Consider the following 17,783-nt stretch of genomic DNA (forward strand, 5'->3'; position numbering starts at 1 on the left):
ACGCACGCACTCGAATCGAGCAATTATTGTGAGCCAAAAAAAAACTAAATCTGACAAGTCTCTGAACAATTCCAGAGAAAGTAAAAATGGAGCAGAAGGCTCAGATTTACGAGAAAGAAAAATGAAAGAAGCGAACCAGAGTAGTAGCCTCTGGTTCGAGGGTGACGCTACCACTGGTCACAGCAGAAGGCTGTGACCCAAATCAACAAGCGAAACTAACAAAGTGAATCTAACACAATAATTGCTCGAGAACTAATACGAACTTATAAATACTGTGACGTCTTCTTACTATTCGTTGTCTTCGTTCGACGATGATCATGCTGAACTGTTGTGATTTAACTGAAACAGACTAATAATAATTAGACACAAAATGGAGGAACACAGAAGTAATCGAAGAAGAAACGAGTCTTCGTACGATGCGTTGTCTTCGTTCGATGATAAATTTCTGCAACTGTTGTACTCAATCTGAAACAGATTAGTAATGATAAGACACACAACAATGGAGAAACAACGAAGTATAAGAAGACGATGAAATAAAGACAAAACGATGATCCCGTACACGAGTACGGCCTACCTAACATGCACACGAGTGCAAATCTACCAGCTCACAAGAGCCAAGCTAACCCCGTACACGAGTACGGCCTACCTAATATGCACAAGAGTGCAAATCTAACAGGCTCACGAGAGCCAAGCTAACCCCGTACACGAGTACGGCCTACCTAATATGCACAAGAGTGCGAATCTAACCGGCTCACGAGAGCCAACCTACGACCAGCTCACGAGAGCCAAACTAACCCCGTACACGAGTACGGCCTACCTAATATGCACAAGAGTGCAAATCTAACGGCTCACGAGAGCCAAACCACCCCGTACACAAGTACGGCCTAACCGACAAGAAGCTAAGAGTAGATGAAGTCGGAACTTCAATCTACTGAGGTGGCGCTTCGGGGCGCCCCGGGTTCGCCAATACCCGTACTCACCCACAGCAGTGAGTCCCTGAGGGACCTCCGTTCGGAGGAATACCAATTTAAAACCAGACATATAAATTTTAGAATAAGAACTTTTGAAAGTTCAGAACTAAATTTCAATTGGAAAGATGAACAATTCCAATCGAAAATAAATCAAACGAAATTGGGACGCAACGACATAAAGGCTAGGGTCATAGCAATTTTAAGAAACGGAACTTTTAAAAAGTTCAGAAGCAAATTTCAATTAGAAATCCAGAAAAAATGTACGATGTATATTGAATGAAAAAGTATTCCGAAACAAGAAGTGTGTGTTTCGGTTAATAATTAAAAGGAGCTGCCAAGAAGGCGTAGGTGGGCCAAAGGTAAACAAGGAAAGCGCGAAGAAAAGCAGGAAGGACCTTTGGCCCACCCCATGCAAGTTTAAAATAAATTCAGACACACACAATTCAATTAAACACACAAGTTTTTATTATCAGTACGTCTTAAATTTTATTTCACAATGTTATCGCAAATTACAAATGAGCAGCTATTAGCTCGATTTTATTCATTATTTGTAAGATAATAGAAGATCTAACAAATAGAGAATATTATCGATTGCCCGGGTCTCACCACGAGGAGGTTACTGCACAAGAGACCCGAAAGGAAGCCAGAAGGAATTCAATACGCTTCCTTCTGACTCCCTTTCTTACAACGACGCATTCGAGTTTTACAAACTCAATTTCGCAGCGTATGTCGAGTAATTATTGCGGAGAAAAAGGTGTGAATCGGAGAAGAAGTCTCCGACCCACGAGGGATCAAGAACGAATCAGGCAGAAGGCTCTGATTCTTTCAATGAGAGAAACAAAACCGAACCAGAGCAGAAGGCTCTGGTTCGAGGGTGACGCGACGCGTACAATGCTTGCAGCCCAACTCCAGCCAGTACCGATACCCGACGTGTCCACACGAAGAACGATGGCCGAGAGAAGCGTTCAAACGATACCCTAAGTTTCCCCCACCCACCTGTCGCCAGGCAACGACTAGCGTTGAGGCGACTCGGGTGGACTTACGGCAGGGAGGATTTTACACGAGTGAACAGGTCTCTCGTACATCCCTCTCAATGTTTCTTCGCCGAGTACCGGTACCAACCGGTCTGGTACATACAAGCAAGGCCGACACAGCGTAAGGCTGTGTCGGAGTCAAAAATCGAGCCGAGCAAAGTGAAGTTATGGCAATAATTACTCGACTTAATTACAACGACGATGAACAAATCTTAAAAACTAACGTACGCAAGCAAGTCGAGCAATTATTGTGGACAAAAGAAGGAAACTAAATCAGGCAAGTCTCTGAACAATGCGAGACAAAATAAAAGCAAGCGAATTTAACAAAGTGAATCTAACACAATAATTGCTCGACAACTAATACTAACTTATAAATAATATGACGTCTTCGTACCACGTGTTGTCTTCGTTCGACGATAAAATTTCTCATCTGTTGTACTCACTCTGAAACAGACTAATAATAATTAGGCAAGATACAACGGAGGAATCGAAGTAATAGAAGACGACGAAATAAAGAACAAACGATGACCCCGTACACGAGTACGGCCTACCTAACACGCACAAGAGTGCGAAATCTACCCAGCTCACGAGAGCCAAACCTAACACCAGCTCACGAGAGCCAAGCTAACCCCGTACACGAGTACGGCCTACCTAACACGCACAAGAGTGCGAAATCTACCCAGCTCACGAGAGCCAAACCTAACACCAGCTCACGAGAGCCAAGCTAACCCCGTACACGAGTACGGCCTACCTAATATGCACGAGAGTGCGAATCTAACCGGCTCCCGAGAGCCAAACTAACCCCGTACACGAGTACGGCCTACCTAATATGCACGAGAGTGCGAATCTAACCGGCTCACGGGAGCCATAACAACCCCGTACACGAGTACGGCCTAACCGACAAGAAGCTAAGAGTAGATGAAGTCGGAACTTCAATCTACTGAGGTGGCGCTTCGGGGCGCCCCGGGTTCGCCAATACCCGTACTCACCCACAGCAGTGAGTCCCTGAGGGACCTCCGTTCGGAGGAATACCAATTTAAAACCAGACATATAAATTTTAGAATAAGAACTTTTGAAAGTTCAGGAGTAAATTTCAATTGGAAAGATGAACAGTTCCATTCGAAAATAAATCTAACCAGATAGGGACGCAACGACCTAAGGCTAGGGTCGCCCCGGGTTTGCCAATACCCGTACTCACCCACGGCCCCGACCGTGAGTGAGCCCCTCGAGGGACCTCCGTTCGGAGGAATACCAATTTAAATCCAAATATATAAATTTTATAATAGGAACTTTTGTAAGTTCAGGGGTAAATTTCAATTGGAAAGAATAACAATTCCAATCGAAAATAAATCTAACGAGATAGGGACGCAACGACTTAAGGCTAGGGTAGCCCCGGGTTTGCCAATACCCGTACTCACCCACGGCCCCATCCGTGAGAGAGCCCCCTGGGAGACCTCCGTTCGGAGGAATACCAATTTTAAATCAGATAAATAAATTTTAGAAGAAGAACTCTTGAAAGTTCAGAAATAATTTTTAATTTGAAAGTTGAACAATTTTAATCAAGAATAAATATAGCGAAATTAGAACGCAACAACCTACAAGCTTGGGTCGCCCCGGGTTCGCTAATACCCGTACTCACTCACGGCCGCATCCGTGAGTGAGCCCATGAGGGACCTCCGTTCGGAGGAATACCAATTTTAAACCATATACACAAATTTTACAAGGGGGACTTTTGAAAGTTTAGAAATAAATATTCGATCGGAAAGATGGACAATCCGAATCAAAAATAAATCGAACGAAATTGGGACGCAACGACCTACAAGCTCGGGTCGCCCCGAGTTCGTTAATACCCGTACTCACCCACGGGCCCGGCCCGTGAGTGAGCCCCTGAGGGACCTCCGTTCGGAGGAATACCAATTTTATGTTAAAAATATAATATTTCAGAGTACGAATTTTATGTAAAAAATATTATATAATTTCAAAATACCAAATTTATTTAAAAAATATAATATAATATAATAAAATTTCAAAATACCAATTTTATGTCAAAAATATAATATAATATAACAAAATTTCAAAATACCAATTTTATGTAAAAAATATAATATAATGTAATTTCAAGAAAAGAAACTTGTGAAAAATTCCGAAGCAAATTCGAATTAAAAATACAGAAATAATAACACTGTCCAACAAAATTAAACTTTTTTCGAGTTTTGCAATACCTGTTGGGTGATTCTTATACACTTTGTCATCCTAAAACCGAATCTGAAAGTAGAATTGCTCCATCACGCAACGTTTTCGAAAAATTTTGGTTTTTGTAAAAATGCCCGATTTTGATACGAAACGACGTGTTACGCAAAAACTAAATACGCGAGAAAGTTCAAATTTGAGTCAAGAGATAGATGGGACTCTCCTCTACATATTCATATAGTCAATTATATTTTTATGTACTTCCTAATAGTTGTAAATGGTTGTTAAAGTTTGAAAATGTGCCGACGCGGGTACTTTGTACGCTCTATTTTTGTATTTATGTGAAAAATCCTTTATCTAGCAGGAATTTACTATACAGGAATGCATTCTACAGACATTTCTGGTAAAGAAACCATTCACGAAAAGTATTTGGTTCCCTTAATGTACGAGAAGGATCAGAAAATGTTAATTGACAGCGTGTGCGCGACGCGTTCGCGCCAGACGGCCATTGCAGCCTTTTCGCGACTCGCCAGGGCCGTCGCTATGCGTAGTCGACGTTGGTACCACTCAAGTATGTCTTTGCTTAGTATGCTTAATTAAATACATTTTTTTTTGTCTTTTTGGGTGCCAATCATTACAAAAGATTATAAAAATACGAGTTATATTCACATTTCATTGTGGAAATGCTTAATAAAGAAAATTGAATACAAAAACTTACCTATTTCTGATGTAAACAAATTAAAAATGTTTCCGCCTTGCTCGACGTTTGTTCCTGGTATCCCGATTTTCAATAATAAGTGTCCAGCAGTAATCAGCAAGCATCCGCACATAAGTCTTTTCCTTTGTAACGTTTTTCCATTGTTGAAATATCTTGATGAAAGATTAATGCTGGAATTGTATTCCTTGTTTTGATTTTAAAATAATTTCGTCATGAATATAACAAAAACAGTCCGGCTGATTTATACACTTCCGCGAGATTTTATCGATTTAATATAGAGCAATCTATGTCTTAATTATGTACTTCGATCAATAAAATCGATAAAAATAGTCCCATTTACATAGTGTTTGGACTTATTTTAATCGGAAGAATCTTGAAATCCATTGTATTTTTATCGATTTTATTGATCGAAGTACGTAATTAAGACATAGATCGCTCTATATTAAATCGATAAAATCTCGCGGAAGTGTATAAATCAGCCGGACTGTTTTTGTTATATTCATGACGAAATTATTTTAAAATCAAAACAAGGAATACAATTCCAGCATTAATCTTTCATCAAGATATTTCAACAATGGAAAAACGTTACAAAGGAAAAGACTTATGTGCGGATGCTTGCTGATTACTGCTGGACACTTATTATTGAAAATCGGGATACCAGGAACAAACGTCGAGCAAGGCGGAAACATTTTTAATTTGTTTACATCAGAAATAGGTAAGTTTTTGTATTCAATTTTCTTTATTAAGCATTTCCACAATGAAATGTGAATATAACTCGTATTTTCATAATCTTTTGTAATGATTGGCACCCAAAAAGACAAAAAAAAATGTATTTAATTAAGCATACTAAGCAAAGACATACTTGAGTGGTACCAACGTCGACTACGCATAGCGACGGCCCTGGCGAGTCGCGAAAAGGCTGCAATGGCCGTCTGGCGCGAACGCGTCGCGCACACGCTGTCAATTAACATTTTCTGATCCTTCTCGTACATTAAGGGAACCAAATACTTTTCGTGAATGGTTTCTTTACCAGAAATGTCTGTAGAATGCATTCCTGTATAGTAAATTCCTGCTAGATAAAGGATTTTTCACATAAATACAAAAATAGAGCGTACAAAGTACCCGCGTCGGCACATTTTCAAACTTTAACAACCATTTACAACTATTAGGAAGTACATAAAAATATAATTGACTATATGAATATGTAGAGGAGAGTCCCCTCTATCTCTTGACTCAAATTTGAACTTTCTCGCGTATTTAGTTTTTGCGTAACACGTCGTTTCGTATCAAAATCGGGCATTTTTACAAAAACCAAAATTTTTCGAAAACGTTGCGTGATGGAGCAATTCTACTTTCAGATTCGGTTTTAGGATGACAAAGTGTATAAGAATCACCCAACAGGTATTGCAAAATTTTTTTGGTGTTGGACAGTGTAATTGACCGCTTTCGTTGAATAAACACATATACCAAAATAGAAAATGTATATTTGTATTGTCACTTACCAGCTGTTGAAAGTTGACCAAGGTGAGCGGAGACGGCTTCCAGGAACCGCTGTCTGACCGCGAACCAGCTTAAGGTGGACCAGGGTTGACCAGTGATGTCCACTGCAGCTCTGGAGGATCCCTGGTCCACTCGAAGGTAGGTGAGGGTAGGCCAGGGTGGGCCAGGGCAGCTCTGGAGAACCTCTGGTCAACTCCAAGGTCCTTCGTCCTTCTGGTCCCGGAGCCCTCCCGTTCCGTCCTGAGTGCGCACCACGACTGACTGACTGAGCGCGGACGCCGTGGTGGGGTGCGCGGTGCGCAACTCCCCCACCCCAAACTAACTTCGCCAGACTTCGATCGCCGCGATAGTAATTATTGATAAATTTGTTATTTCTGGCTGCTTAATGTTTATAACAATTTCTTTTGGTAATGGTATCAACAAGCAATCCCTTGACCATCTTGCCATCTAATTTTTTAGAAAAAATACGTAATAGAACTCGAGATACAGAGTAACGTTTGAACCATGAATATTCGCACGTATTAATTTATCGAACACAATTCACTGATAAATTTATTATTTCTGGCTGTTTAATGTTTACAACAATTCCTCTCACCAATGATGTCGAGAAGCACTCCCTTGACCATCTTGCCAACTAATTATTTAGTAAAAATAAATTATAGAAACCGAGATATAGAATAACTTTTAAGCCACGAATATTCGCACGTATTAATTTATCGAACACAATTCACTGATAAATTTATTATTTCTGCCTGTTTAATGTTTACAACAATTTCTCTCACCAATTATGTCGACAAGCACTCCCTTGACCATCTTGCCAACTAATTATTTAGTAAAAATAAATTATAGAAACCGAGATATAGAATAACTTTTAAGCCACGAATATTCGCACGTATTAATTTATCGAACACAATTCACTGATAAATTTATTATTTCTGCCTGTTTAATGTTTACAACAATTTCTCTCACCAATTATGTCGACAAGCACTCCCTTGACCATCTTGCCAACTAATTATTTAGTAAAAATAAATTATAGAAACCGAGATATAGAATAACTTTTAAGCCACGAACATTCGCACGCACTAATTTATCGTACGCAATTCACTGTAAAATTTATTATTTCTGGCTGTGTAATGTTTACAACAATTTCTCTCACCAATGATGTCGACAAGCACTCCCTTGACCATCTTGCCAACTAATTATTTAGTAAAAATAAATTATAGAAACCGAGATATAGAATAACTTTTAAGCCACGAACATTCGCACGCACTAATTTATCGTACGCAATTCACTGTAAAATTTATTATTTCTGGCTGTTTAATGTTTATAACAATTCCTTTCGCCAATGATGTCGACAAGCACTCCCTTGACCATCTTGCCAATTAATTATTTAGTAAAAATAAATTATAGAAACCGAGATATAGAATCGGCGTTGACAATAGCTCAGCTTTTCGAGCTCGAGGCCGGCCTCGGGTGAACGAACGCAGACGTAAACCTTTTGTTTACGCCTGTTGTCATACTTGTCGCGAGGCCATCGTTTCCCAAATTCCGAAATATCGAATCCGCTGCCCGTTGTCCTTGGCTCGCTTGATTTGCCGCCTTATCATCTCGCCGTTTGTATAAACCTTAGCTCCTGTTATAATATAAATGTTTATAACAATTCCTTTCGCCAATGATGTCGACAAGCATTGCCTTCACCATCTTGTCATCTAATTTTTTAGTAAAGATAGATGATAGAACTCAAGGTACAGAATAACTTTTGAACCATGGATAAATGTACACTGATAAATTTATTGTCTCTGCTTGTTTAACGATTGTAAGAATTCCTCTTACCAATGATGCTGTCGAATAACCTCTTGGCTATCTTACCACCTAATCTTTTTAGTAAAAATGGCTAATAGTACTCGAGATACAGAGTAACTTTTAAAGCGTGTCTTGAGCGGGTTACCCTGAGATCGTCGACAACTCATTTCACCGACACTGTTTTCATCGACACGATTTGACCGACATTAACTTTCGTGGACAGTATGTTTTCATCGACATGGTCAGATAGCCGACAAATATTTTCATCTACACGGTTTGGCCGACACTGTGTTTTCATTGACACGGTCAAATCGTCAACAAATGTTTTCATCGATAGTCTATATTTAGCGACAGAATTAAGTTCATTCGTTCCACTGACATAATCCGTTGCATTTCAAATTACATAAGTCTTGGCTCAAAAAATGTTTAACTTATAATCTTCATACAGGGTGTGGGCTTGGGGGCGACGCCCCTCCACTACCGGGAAAGTAAGGGTTCAACTTGAAAAATTCTGTCTGGGTCAGATTTGAAATTGTGGCTGTCGATAAAGTACACATGATGTAGCAAAGGTACAAATTGGTAAGTATCTTAAGTAGCTATCAGTTCGTGGAAACGAATGAACTCAAACCCGTTGGTAAATACGGACAGTCGATGAAAACATTTGTTGACGATTTGACCGTGTGAATGAAAACATAATGTCGGTCAGACCGTGTAGATGAAAATATTTGTCGGCTATCTGACCATGTCGATGAAAACATATTGTCCACGAAAGTTAATGTCGGTCAAATCGTGTCGATGAAAACAGTGTCGGTGAAATGAGTTGTCGACGATCTCAGGGTAACCCCTACTCCTGTACCTCGTCTGTGCTAGAAGCTGCTCGGTTCTGTTCCCTGCTAGAAGCTGCTCGGTTCTCTTCCATGCTAAAAACTGCTCGGTTCTGTGCCATGCTAAAACCGGCGATGTCACGAAAGTGGGAACTCTCCTATCCTCTCTGCTGATATGGTGATTGATCTACTTCTATACCTCGTCCGTGATGGTGATGTCCCTCGTCTGTGGTGACATCGTGCGTTAACTTGTCGTGACGCATCACAGACTTGAGTTCCAGAGTGTTGTCACAGATGACGCTAGTAATATTCGCCTAATAGTTTCAGCGTCTCTTCGCTTAAAATAATCAATGACTTTTGTAAGAAATGCGATATTAATTTGTAAGGGGATATGTAAGGAGGAGATTATTGTATAAGCTGTATATATTGTTTTGGTATCTCAACGTGTATCTATATTTGTTTATTTCAACAGGCGTCTGTATTTTTGTAGCTCAAAATGTATCTATGGGCCAATAATGGCCCATAAGTTTCAGCGTCTCGCCGGCACGAGCAATGGTGCTAAGTACAGCTTTTACAAAGCAAACGATATTTAAAAAAGAAAAAATCAAAATCAAAATCTTATGCAAAATAAAAATTGTCTGAATCAACTGTAAGAAATAGAAGTTACATAAAAATGTATTTCTTCTTTCAATAACTTCAATAAATCGAGGAGGATTTAGGACAGGACTCTTGGATTTTTTTAATGTTTTTACAGTTTGCTATTTCAGCTAGTCATTTTCATTATAAATGCGCAAAATCCGCAGTATGCTATGAATACATTCCAAAACTGGGTCGATAAATCGAGTCAAACTTGACGGTACTGACGGTCAAGTATTATCCATTCTTCGATGACTCTGTAATTCTTTTTAATCCTCAATGCCCCTACCACAAAGTGCCATCATATAACCTTTAATTTAAATCTGTAAACGTTCAAAAATTCCTGCAGGGAGATATTGAAAAACCGACTCCAAGTATATCTCCATGATCGAGTCAAACTCGACCGTGCTCACGATCGAGTTTCACCGATTTTTCAATATGACTTCATAATGTTTTTGAAAGCCTTAATACTCCTATCACTAAGTACTATCATATACCTATTAATTTGAGCCCCGAAACGTTCAAAAATCCCTACAAATAATGCATTCGAAAACACACTCGACGAATCGGCCCGAAATCGAGCCTAGACTCGAAAAGATTTTATTCTACGATCGTGAATGATCGAGTGACATTTATTCCACATCGAACATACAACAAATAATTGTTTATAACCAAGTAATCTCATAGCGTTCAGCTATCTCTTGCCTTAGACACCCTTTTCCTTTCCTCGGATGGATCGTAATTTCTCTTGGGACAAAAGTCAATCAGAACTACCTCTCATTGAATTACCGTTCCTGATAACTTGTCACGTGTAACAATGTCACACCACGTGTAACGAATCGTGGTCGGCTTCTTATAAAAGCCGATCCGTCTTCCAGAGACGACAGAACAAGTTCATCCTTCCCTTGGAGAAGACATCTCAGCTTCAGGTATCATCCGAGTCACATACTTCATAGATATATTCCTTGTAGAATCGCTTTCTTTATTCGCGTCTTTTCTCCGGTTTGTACGTCTGCGAAGAGCGTTCATCTTTATCGTTCACTGTAAAGAATTTTCACATTTCGAGGGATCGATTCAATGTTAGACGAGCTTCCTGACGAGTACAGTTGCGAATAATGTGACCCGCCTGTCTTTGACGGCGACATTTGTCTTTAGCCGTTTCCACGAGTATAAAAGCTCGAGACTTTTGCCTTGTTTGCAACATTCTTTCATCAACTACCGCACAAGTCTCTACGTATCTCGAAAGTAAGTCGGTCGCGTTCATCGTAAACTCTCAAGTTCCTTTTGCGTCGAGGTCTAGAGACATAAGGATTGTTCGTATTCTTTGTCACGGTGTTTCATTCGTATAGAATCATTGCAATTCGTATATCATTTCAAGCAAACCAAAAACCAAAATCATCAAAATGGTGTCCACCCGCATCGTCTTCGCCATCTTCGCCATCTTCTTCGTCCTCGCTATCACCGTGGACGCTGCCTACAGGAAGCCGCCATTCAATGGCAGCATCTTCGGCAAGCGATCCATCGTTGAGACCAGTAAGTATAAAATTTCTATCAATCGTTCAGAAATTCTGCAAGTTTTTTTTTCTATTTGAATCTCAATCGAACGTTTTATACGGATTGTAATTTGTCTACATATAGTTTGTAATTTTTTCGTTGTTTCCAAAGTATAAAATTTTACGAAACGCTTTTTTTTTGCAATTCTCTCACTGCCTAAAATTCTATGAAGTCCTCTTTAGGCCCCTAAGATCATGTTTGACAGAGCTTCTACTGTCTCAAATCCTATTTTATTGTTTTCAGAATTTTTTCATTGCCTAACACTTTATGTGATTCTATGTATTTTATAAGAATTTGTTCACTGTTTAAAATTCTAAGAAGTAGTCTCTATCAAATCATTTAAAGATTCATATTTTTTATATCTTTTTCATTGTTATAAATTTTCTGAACTACTTCTATGACTCCGTTGAATCAATTTAAGATGTATTCGTCCGTTTTACTATTTTTCTACTGTTTAAAATTCAACAATGTACTTTTACACCACCATCGTCTCATATTAAAATTATTCTACTGTCATTCATGGTTCTATACTGTGATTTTCAGTTTTGTTTGAGAGCATACGATTTCTCGGTGGCTTCTTACTAATTATTCGCATTTTTTCTGCAGACTACGAAATGACCAACCGAGCCCTGTCATCCATCTGCGAGACTGTCGCCGAAACCTGCAATGCGTGGGAGGCCCGCCAGCTCACCAACTGAAGATACTAAATCGACCAGGATTCACTTCGTATATTATCAATGCTGCTTACCCGCCTTATCAATGTTCAATAATACGTCAACCGAGCTTCGCAAGTTTCTTACTTATCGATTAGATGTTCTGAGGCTCGTCGCATCGTCCAAATCACGTGTCCTTACGAAAACGCTCGTCTGAGGCTTCGATTAATCGATTCTAAACTGTACGGTACTCATACAATAAAATGTCAAGATTTTCTAAAATCAATTGATCACAATTATTTGCGAGAAAATAGTTGTAAGAAATCCCCCTCCCCATATAAGGTATCTTTAATGTTCACGATTAGTGTTGAGTCGTTTTATTTTCAATATTTTTGTTTGACTGAATTTTGAAATATAACTATGAGGATCTGCTAAAATTAGCCAGTTAACGCATTATCAGCTGATCCGTAGTTTTTAAGAATTTGTTATTCACAGCTACGGTCTTCTTGATAAATGTTTCAATAGCAATGTTAATCGTAAATCAACAAATTAGTTCCAGTAAAGTAATGTAATAATTTCTTTTAAGATTATAATTAAAAAGAAAGTTTTTAAGCTGCTCTTTTGTTTAGCATAATCGTTTAAAATGCTATTGATAGGCTCCCGTAGCTAAAGGATTAATTAACACACTCTCGTGTGGATGATTTCCTGTGATAAATAGTCCACAAAGATGATAATTATTCTTTTCAGTACTTGACTAGTCATTCGAATTTGTAAAAAGTTCTTTGGAGAAGGTTCTTTTTAAGCTGCAGATTATTTTCAACTTATTGGTTATTCCAACGTTTAAATATATAGTTAACGTGGAAAATAAGCGATTTTCGCAACGGAATTCTCGAAATAAACTCATTTTCGCGAGCAGAAAAGTTCAATAAAATTTCTTTCGATATCTGAAATGCAGATCAAACAGTTTGATATGGAAGGCACGTTTCATTCACCTACCCGGATAAGGGTTATAATGCTTGCAGTTCGTAACCCAAAAACCATTTCGTAACAAATAAGAGGGTACAATAATTGTCACTAGCAATGGGCATATGTTCACTTACACTCAATAAATCCCACAAATAAATTTTATGTAATCACCGTACAACTTTAACGAAATCCTTTTGCCAAAGTTTCTTGAAAAATTCTTTGCAACCTCCACAGAAATTTTGACAACTAACAAGCACAATTTCTACAATTTTTCAGGTCAACAACAATCACCGAAAATCATCTAAGAAAATACTTACCTACTTCTACTATCAGACATTTCATCCAGATCATTCAAAAGGATTCTTAAACTCGCCAGACAAAACTTTCCCAGCAACGTCCGCTCAACGACAAATTAATTCCAAAAAATGGGGGAGCGGAACAAGCCACCGATTCGCCGTATCGACACGATCGAAATACTTAATTAATCGTCGATTTGGTGATAAATAGGAAACAGAAGCAGGATGCGGCGTCAGTGTATCGTGAACAGACAGCAAGGTGAGTAGAGCACACGAGCCGAGAAACCGTGTTTCAATTTTCTCTGGTTTACGTTATCTGGCTTCCTCTGTTACACACGTAACCTGTATCCCAAGTGTACACGCAACAAAAGAAGGAACGCATCGATACATTTCACACTTATCATTTTATATCACCAAACATTCACATGCAAACAATCAAAACATTCCTAAATACAAATACCGTGCGTTCGACATGATCCAATTATTCAGCAAACGATCTTTCCGAAATTCTGCTTAAATACATAGAGAAATTCGTCTTTGAAAAAACTCACGAATGACGTTTTGAAACTCGTACAAATATTCGAAACATATCTGTTTATATCAGGAAATGTTTACATTGCCAAGGATCAAAATAGTGCTTATTTCCCTATATAATTTCTAAGCAAGGAATTTGTTAAAAAATTTGCCACTAAAAAGCACAAAGAACACATCATGAAATTTTTGTTCTTTTTCCATGAATTTGTAAGATTTTCGCTAAAAAGATCCTTGTGAAATACTTTTATTATATAACTTATATTAAAGAACGTATAAAAATTCGTGTGCGTCGATTGGATAATATTCTTCTTCAGTTTAACACTAGGTTTCCTGAAAGTGATTACTTCACATCACTTTATCAAAATAATAAGAATATATCTATCCAAATGTTTAGCCATCCTTTTCATAATATAAATCCAAAGAAATAAATTTCTTGAATAATTCATCACCGATGCATTTTTATTAAAAATATTAGAAGATAATAAAAAAAAAATATATTAGAATCCCAAATATAGAAGCCTATGTTTTAAAAACATTAGAAGCCTAAACCTAAAGCCGTAAACCTAGCGTTAAGAAAGCTGCACCGTCGAGGCCAATTTTCTCGGTATTTGAGTCGTTCTTAAAGTTTGAATTATGGCCCAGTTTTCGCTGTTTTCAACACTAAGTTTACGGGTCACTAAATATTCCTATTCTGCATTACTTTATAAAAATAACGAAAATGTATCTATCCAAATTTTTAGACATTTCTTTTACCCAAAGAAATAAATTGGTTGAATAATTTCTCATTCGTGCATCTTTACAATTTCGATAATCGTGAATTAAGAATACTAGAATCCGTCATTTGGACGGGTCCCGTAAATCTAGTGTTAAAGGCGTTTATGCTCGTTCGAAGGTCGGTTTTCACGCATGATCACGAATGCCCGTGCAAACATCCGAAATATTTAAATGCGACCGAGCTTCCACGTTTGAGCTCCTTCGCCCACGATCTTCAAGTATTCTGTCCACTCTCCACTATAATGGAAGAAGTCCTATGAAAATCGCGCAGTTCACCCCATACAGTCGTGGGACGCGTGTCGGTCGCGAGTTTGCCCGCTGTCGATCGTAAATCTATCTCCCGCGGGGATGGCGATGGTCCATCGAGACGATCTAACCGTCGGATAAACCCAAAATCGTTGCGTTCGCTGTTTCTATTTTGCAAACGAATGCTCTTAGTGGGACACTGAACGGGGTGGTTCAATCGGTTGCAGATCAAATTCGGAGAGGAACATGTTGCTTCTGCGGTCCTCCGTGTGCGGACGAAGCTACTTCGTTAGCGGTGAGTCCGTTTTATGCTTTTCTATATTTTATTCGTTGTTGTATTGTTGTTGAAATTTGTGGTAGTGATCGCGGTGTGTTTTTGAGAATTTTTGTGTGCTAAAGAGAGTTGGTGAAATTATTTCTTATGAGTACATATGTAGTTAGAATGCTTCATTTTGCTAGTTGTCTGCTTCGAAAAGATACACAACAATAATTAATTAATATTAAACTAATTATAATTTTTAGAAAATTGCTTTATGTTGGCTTTCCAAGCACAAATTTTTTGGAAAGAATAGCTGTGCATGAAGTGAAACATCATAATCTGTTTTGAGAAACACTCGGTTCTGGAAATATTAATTTGTTTAGTAGTTGTATGTAGTATTTGTATGTCGATAGCTCTTCTTGAAAGCAGTAGCTTGAGGAAAGAAATTTAAATCAACAAAATTTTAATTTTGCATGAATTATGTCCCAGTGGTTCTAGTCGGAACGTTCGTGATGCTAATTTCCCAAAACGCTACCAAAGCCGACGAAGTGCCAGCGTTCTTTTTGAAAATTGCAAAGAACATACCTCGCGTGGGTCGGAGCGACGGCTACGAGGACCTGCTCCTCAAATCTCGAAAGAATACAGCTAAATACGAGGGACACAGTGGATCGCAGGTGCTTTTAATTAATACAAATAGAGAAACGTTCCTGAGAACATTGCTAAATTAAAATTAATTTTTGCTAGCCTGAATCCTGGTCATCTTACACCAACGAGGATCCTTTCTCTGGCCCCATAAAGAGACGCATGGACTATCCGTCGGTCGACGGTAAACATTTTCAATTAAATATTTTACATTGTTCAAAAGCAAACAATTTAAATACTGATCAAATTCGTTTAGCAGATAATTGTTCGAGGAAATGTCTCTTCATTTCTGCTTTACAATTTTCCCATATGTAATGTGAATTTCTTTTCATATTTTTGGCGCATTAAAAGAATATAGTTACTACCATTAATATTGTATGTTTAATCATATCTACTGTAGAAAATGAGAGAATATATAATGGACACTAATGTTCCCAAAAATACGAAAGAAAATTCGCATATCCTTTGAGATGAGTTGACGCATCAACTTAGTATAATAGCTTGTAGCTTAAGAATGTACAGTAAAGTATTGATCTAAGCCGAACGGAGCTACACGATCTTAGTCAGTTCGCTTATCCCCTGCACTCATACCCCGTGAGGGGCTCAGAATAAGCCCAGGCCTTTAAATCGAAACTTGTACTTTTTATTATTAATTATTTTTTTGATAAAAATGACACTAAACACGATATAATTTGAACTCTATTTAGTGGTTTAATTGACGGTATGTAGTGCGCCTATGGCCACGCGGTCCATGTTTACACTCATTCTTCCTTTGTACGTTTGGCACGGTCACAGCCCGCGGATTGGACTTAGATCAAGACTATACTGTACTGATTGCACACTATTTTTCAAGACTATAATATTCTATCGCTACTGTTAGATGCTCAGACTTGGCAAGATTTTCCGCTGCGAATAGGGGGTTCGCTGAAACTATGGCGAACCTTGGCAGGTTACTCTGAGGAAGCAGACGAGTAAGTTCGGCGAAACAAAAATTATAATAAAATTGTGCTTATCGTTAGAAAAAATCATAACCCATAGTATCATATTAGAAGAATTTTTAATTTTTCTATGACAATATTATTGCTGATGTTTTACGAATAGACGGGTTAACATTTAATAGAATATTGCAACCATGAATGCTGATGGCGAACATATTAGACATGTCTCAAAGTGTAAATATTCAGAAAAATAAATGGATCTATTAGATCATCTAATATAAAATGTCGGGTTCGAAATAATTTGCAATTTAGTAATTCTGGAATGTTAGGAAGTTGTTCGTCGCATTCGTATTACTTAAAAGTTTATGCAATTCTTCATCGATTAACCTTTTGAGACATGTAACTTTTAAACATTCAATTAAAAATTATTTGAACGATCGAACGACATTTAAGATCTAACATTTTATACTAAATGATCCAACAATTCTTTGATTTTTGCAGCATCGATAACGAGATATGGAAGCGAAGCAAGAGGACAGGGAACGAGGCCGTGGATTTTCAGGGCAATTAATATAAACCGGGCGTCGCTGTGCGGCCACGTTCAAAAATATACTTGTACTCTATTTACGGTGTAAGGTGTTGGGAAAAATATCGAGAACAATAAACATGTAAATACGAGACGTGTTCTTGTTTCGTGTGTATCGGTCTCCCCTCTGTGTCCTCGTATTAAACACATGTCTCGCAACACACCGGATAATTTCCCTCTAAATTCGAATAATGGAAACCGGTCATCTTGTTTCGAGTTCAGGCAGGTGCAGTGTCGCATATGCTTCGGTAATTTTCTTATAAGCTATGAATTTTGAAAACAAAAAAAAATACGAGAGAAATGGAGGGGTTTCTTTATGCGTCGAGACAAAAAATGGCGTCGACCTCTTTCTACCCACTGTGCTCCTATTTATGATTACAAGCAATAAATGTCGATGTAGTATTACAAAATCATAATTATTAGCTTCGTTATATGTATTTGGAAATTTCTGTGCGTCAGTGAAATGATTGACAAGATTTAATGACGCGATATCGAGGAGCGTAACGTTAATTTGATATTTCATTTCTGTCCTCGCGATTATTACCTTCTTTGCCGGTCGGATCGATGCTTCCTGCATCGATTGCACGCGCGCAGGTAGATGCAGTTCTAAAGCAAAATTGCCGCCACCGGTTGAGGAACAAAAGGCCACAGTCTGTGAT

The 17,783-nt window shown here is 38.3% G+C and overlaps 2 protein-coding genes across 3 annotated transcripts; both read left to right on the forward strand.

Moving 5' to 3' along the window:
• Positions 1–10,163: 10,163 nt before the first annotated feature.
• Sifa (neuropeptide SIFamide) lies at positions 10,164–12,148 on the forward strand. Of its 2 annotated transcripts, none has more exons than XM_076795715.1 (3): positions 10,164–10,921; positions 11,055–11,209; positions 11,837–12,148. In XM_076795715.1, exons 2-3 carry the CDS (start codon positions 11,080–11,082, stop codon positions 11,926–11,928), a joined length of 222 nt encoding a protein of 73 aa, XP_076651830.1. In that variant the 5' UTR covers positions 10,164–10,921; positions 11,055–11,079; the 3' UTR covers positions 11,929–12,148. The 2 variants fall into 2 exon arrangements, with proteins under 2 accessions (XP_076651830.1, XP_076651765.1); XM_076795650.1 differs by having other exon boundaries at positions 10,165–10,605.
• Positions 12,149–13,297: 1,149 nt separating this feature from the next.
• Eth (ecdysis triggering hormone) lies at positions 13,298–17,183 on the forward strand. Its single transcript, XM_076792004.1, has 6 exons — positions 13,298–13,404; positions 14,927–14,994; positions 15,448–15,632; positions 15,703–15,784; positions 16,481–16,571; positions 17,040–17,183. Exons 2-6 carry the CDS (start codon positions 14,946–14,948, stop codon positions 17,107–17,109), a joined length of 477 nt encoding a protein of 158 aa, XP_076648119.1. The 5' UTR covers positions 13,298–13,404; positions 14,927–14,945; the 3' UTR covers positions 17,110–17,183.
• Positions 17,184–17,783: the final 600 nt, after the last annotated feature.

This window comes from Halictus rubicundus, chromosome 1 (assembly GCF_050948215.1).
Source record: "Halictus rubicundus isolate RS-2024b chromosome 1, iyHalRubi1_principal, whole genome shotgun sequence".
Lineage (NCBI taxonomy): Eukaryota > Metazoa > Arthropoda > Insecta > Hymenoptera > Halictidae > Halictus > Halictus rubicundus.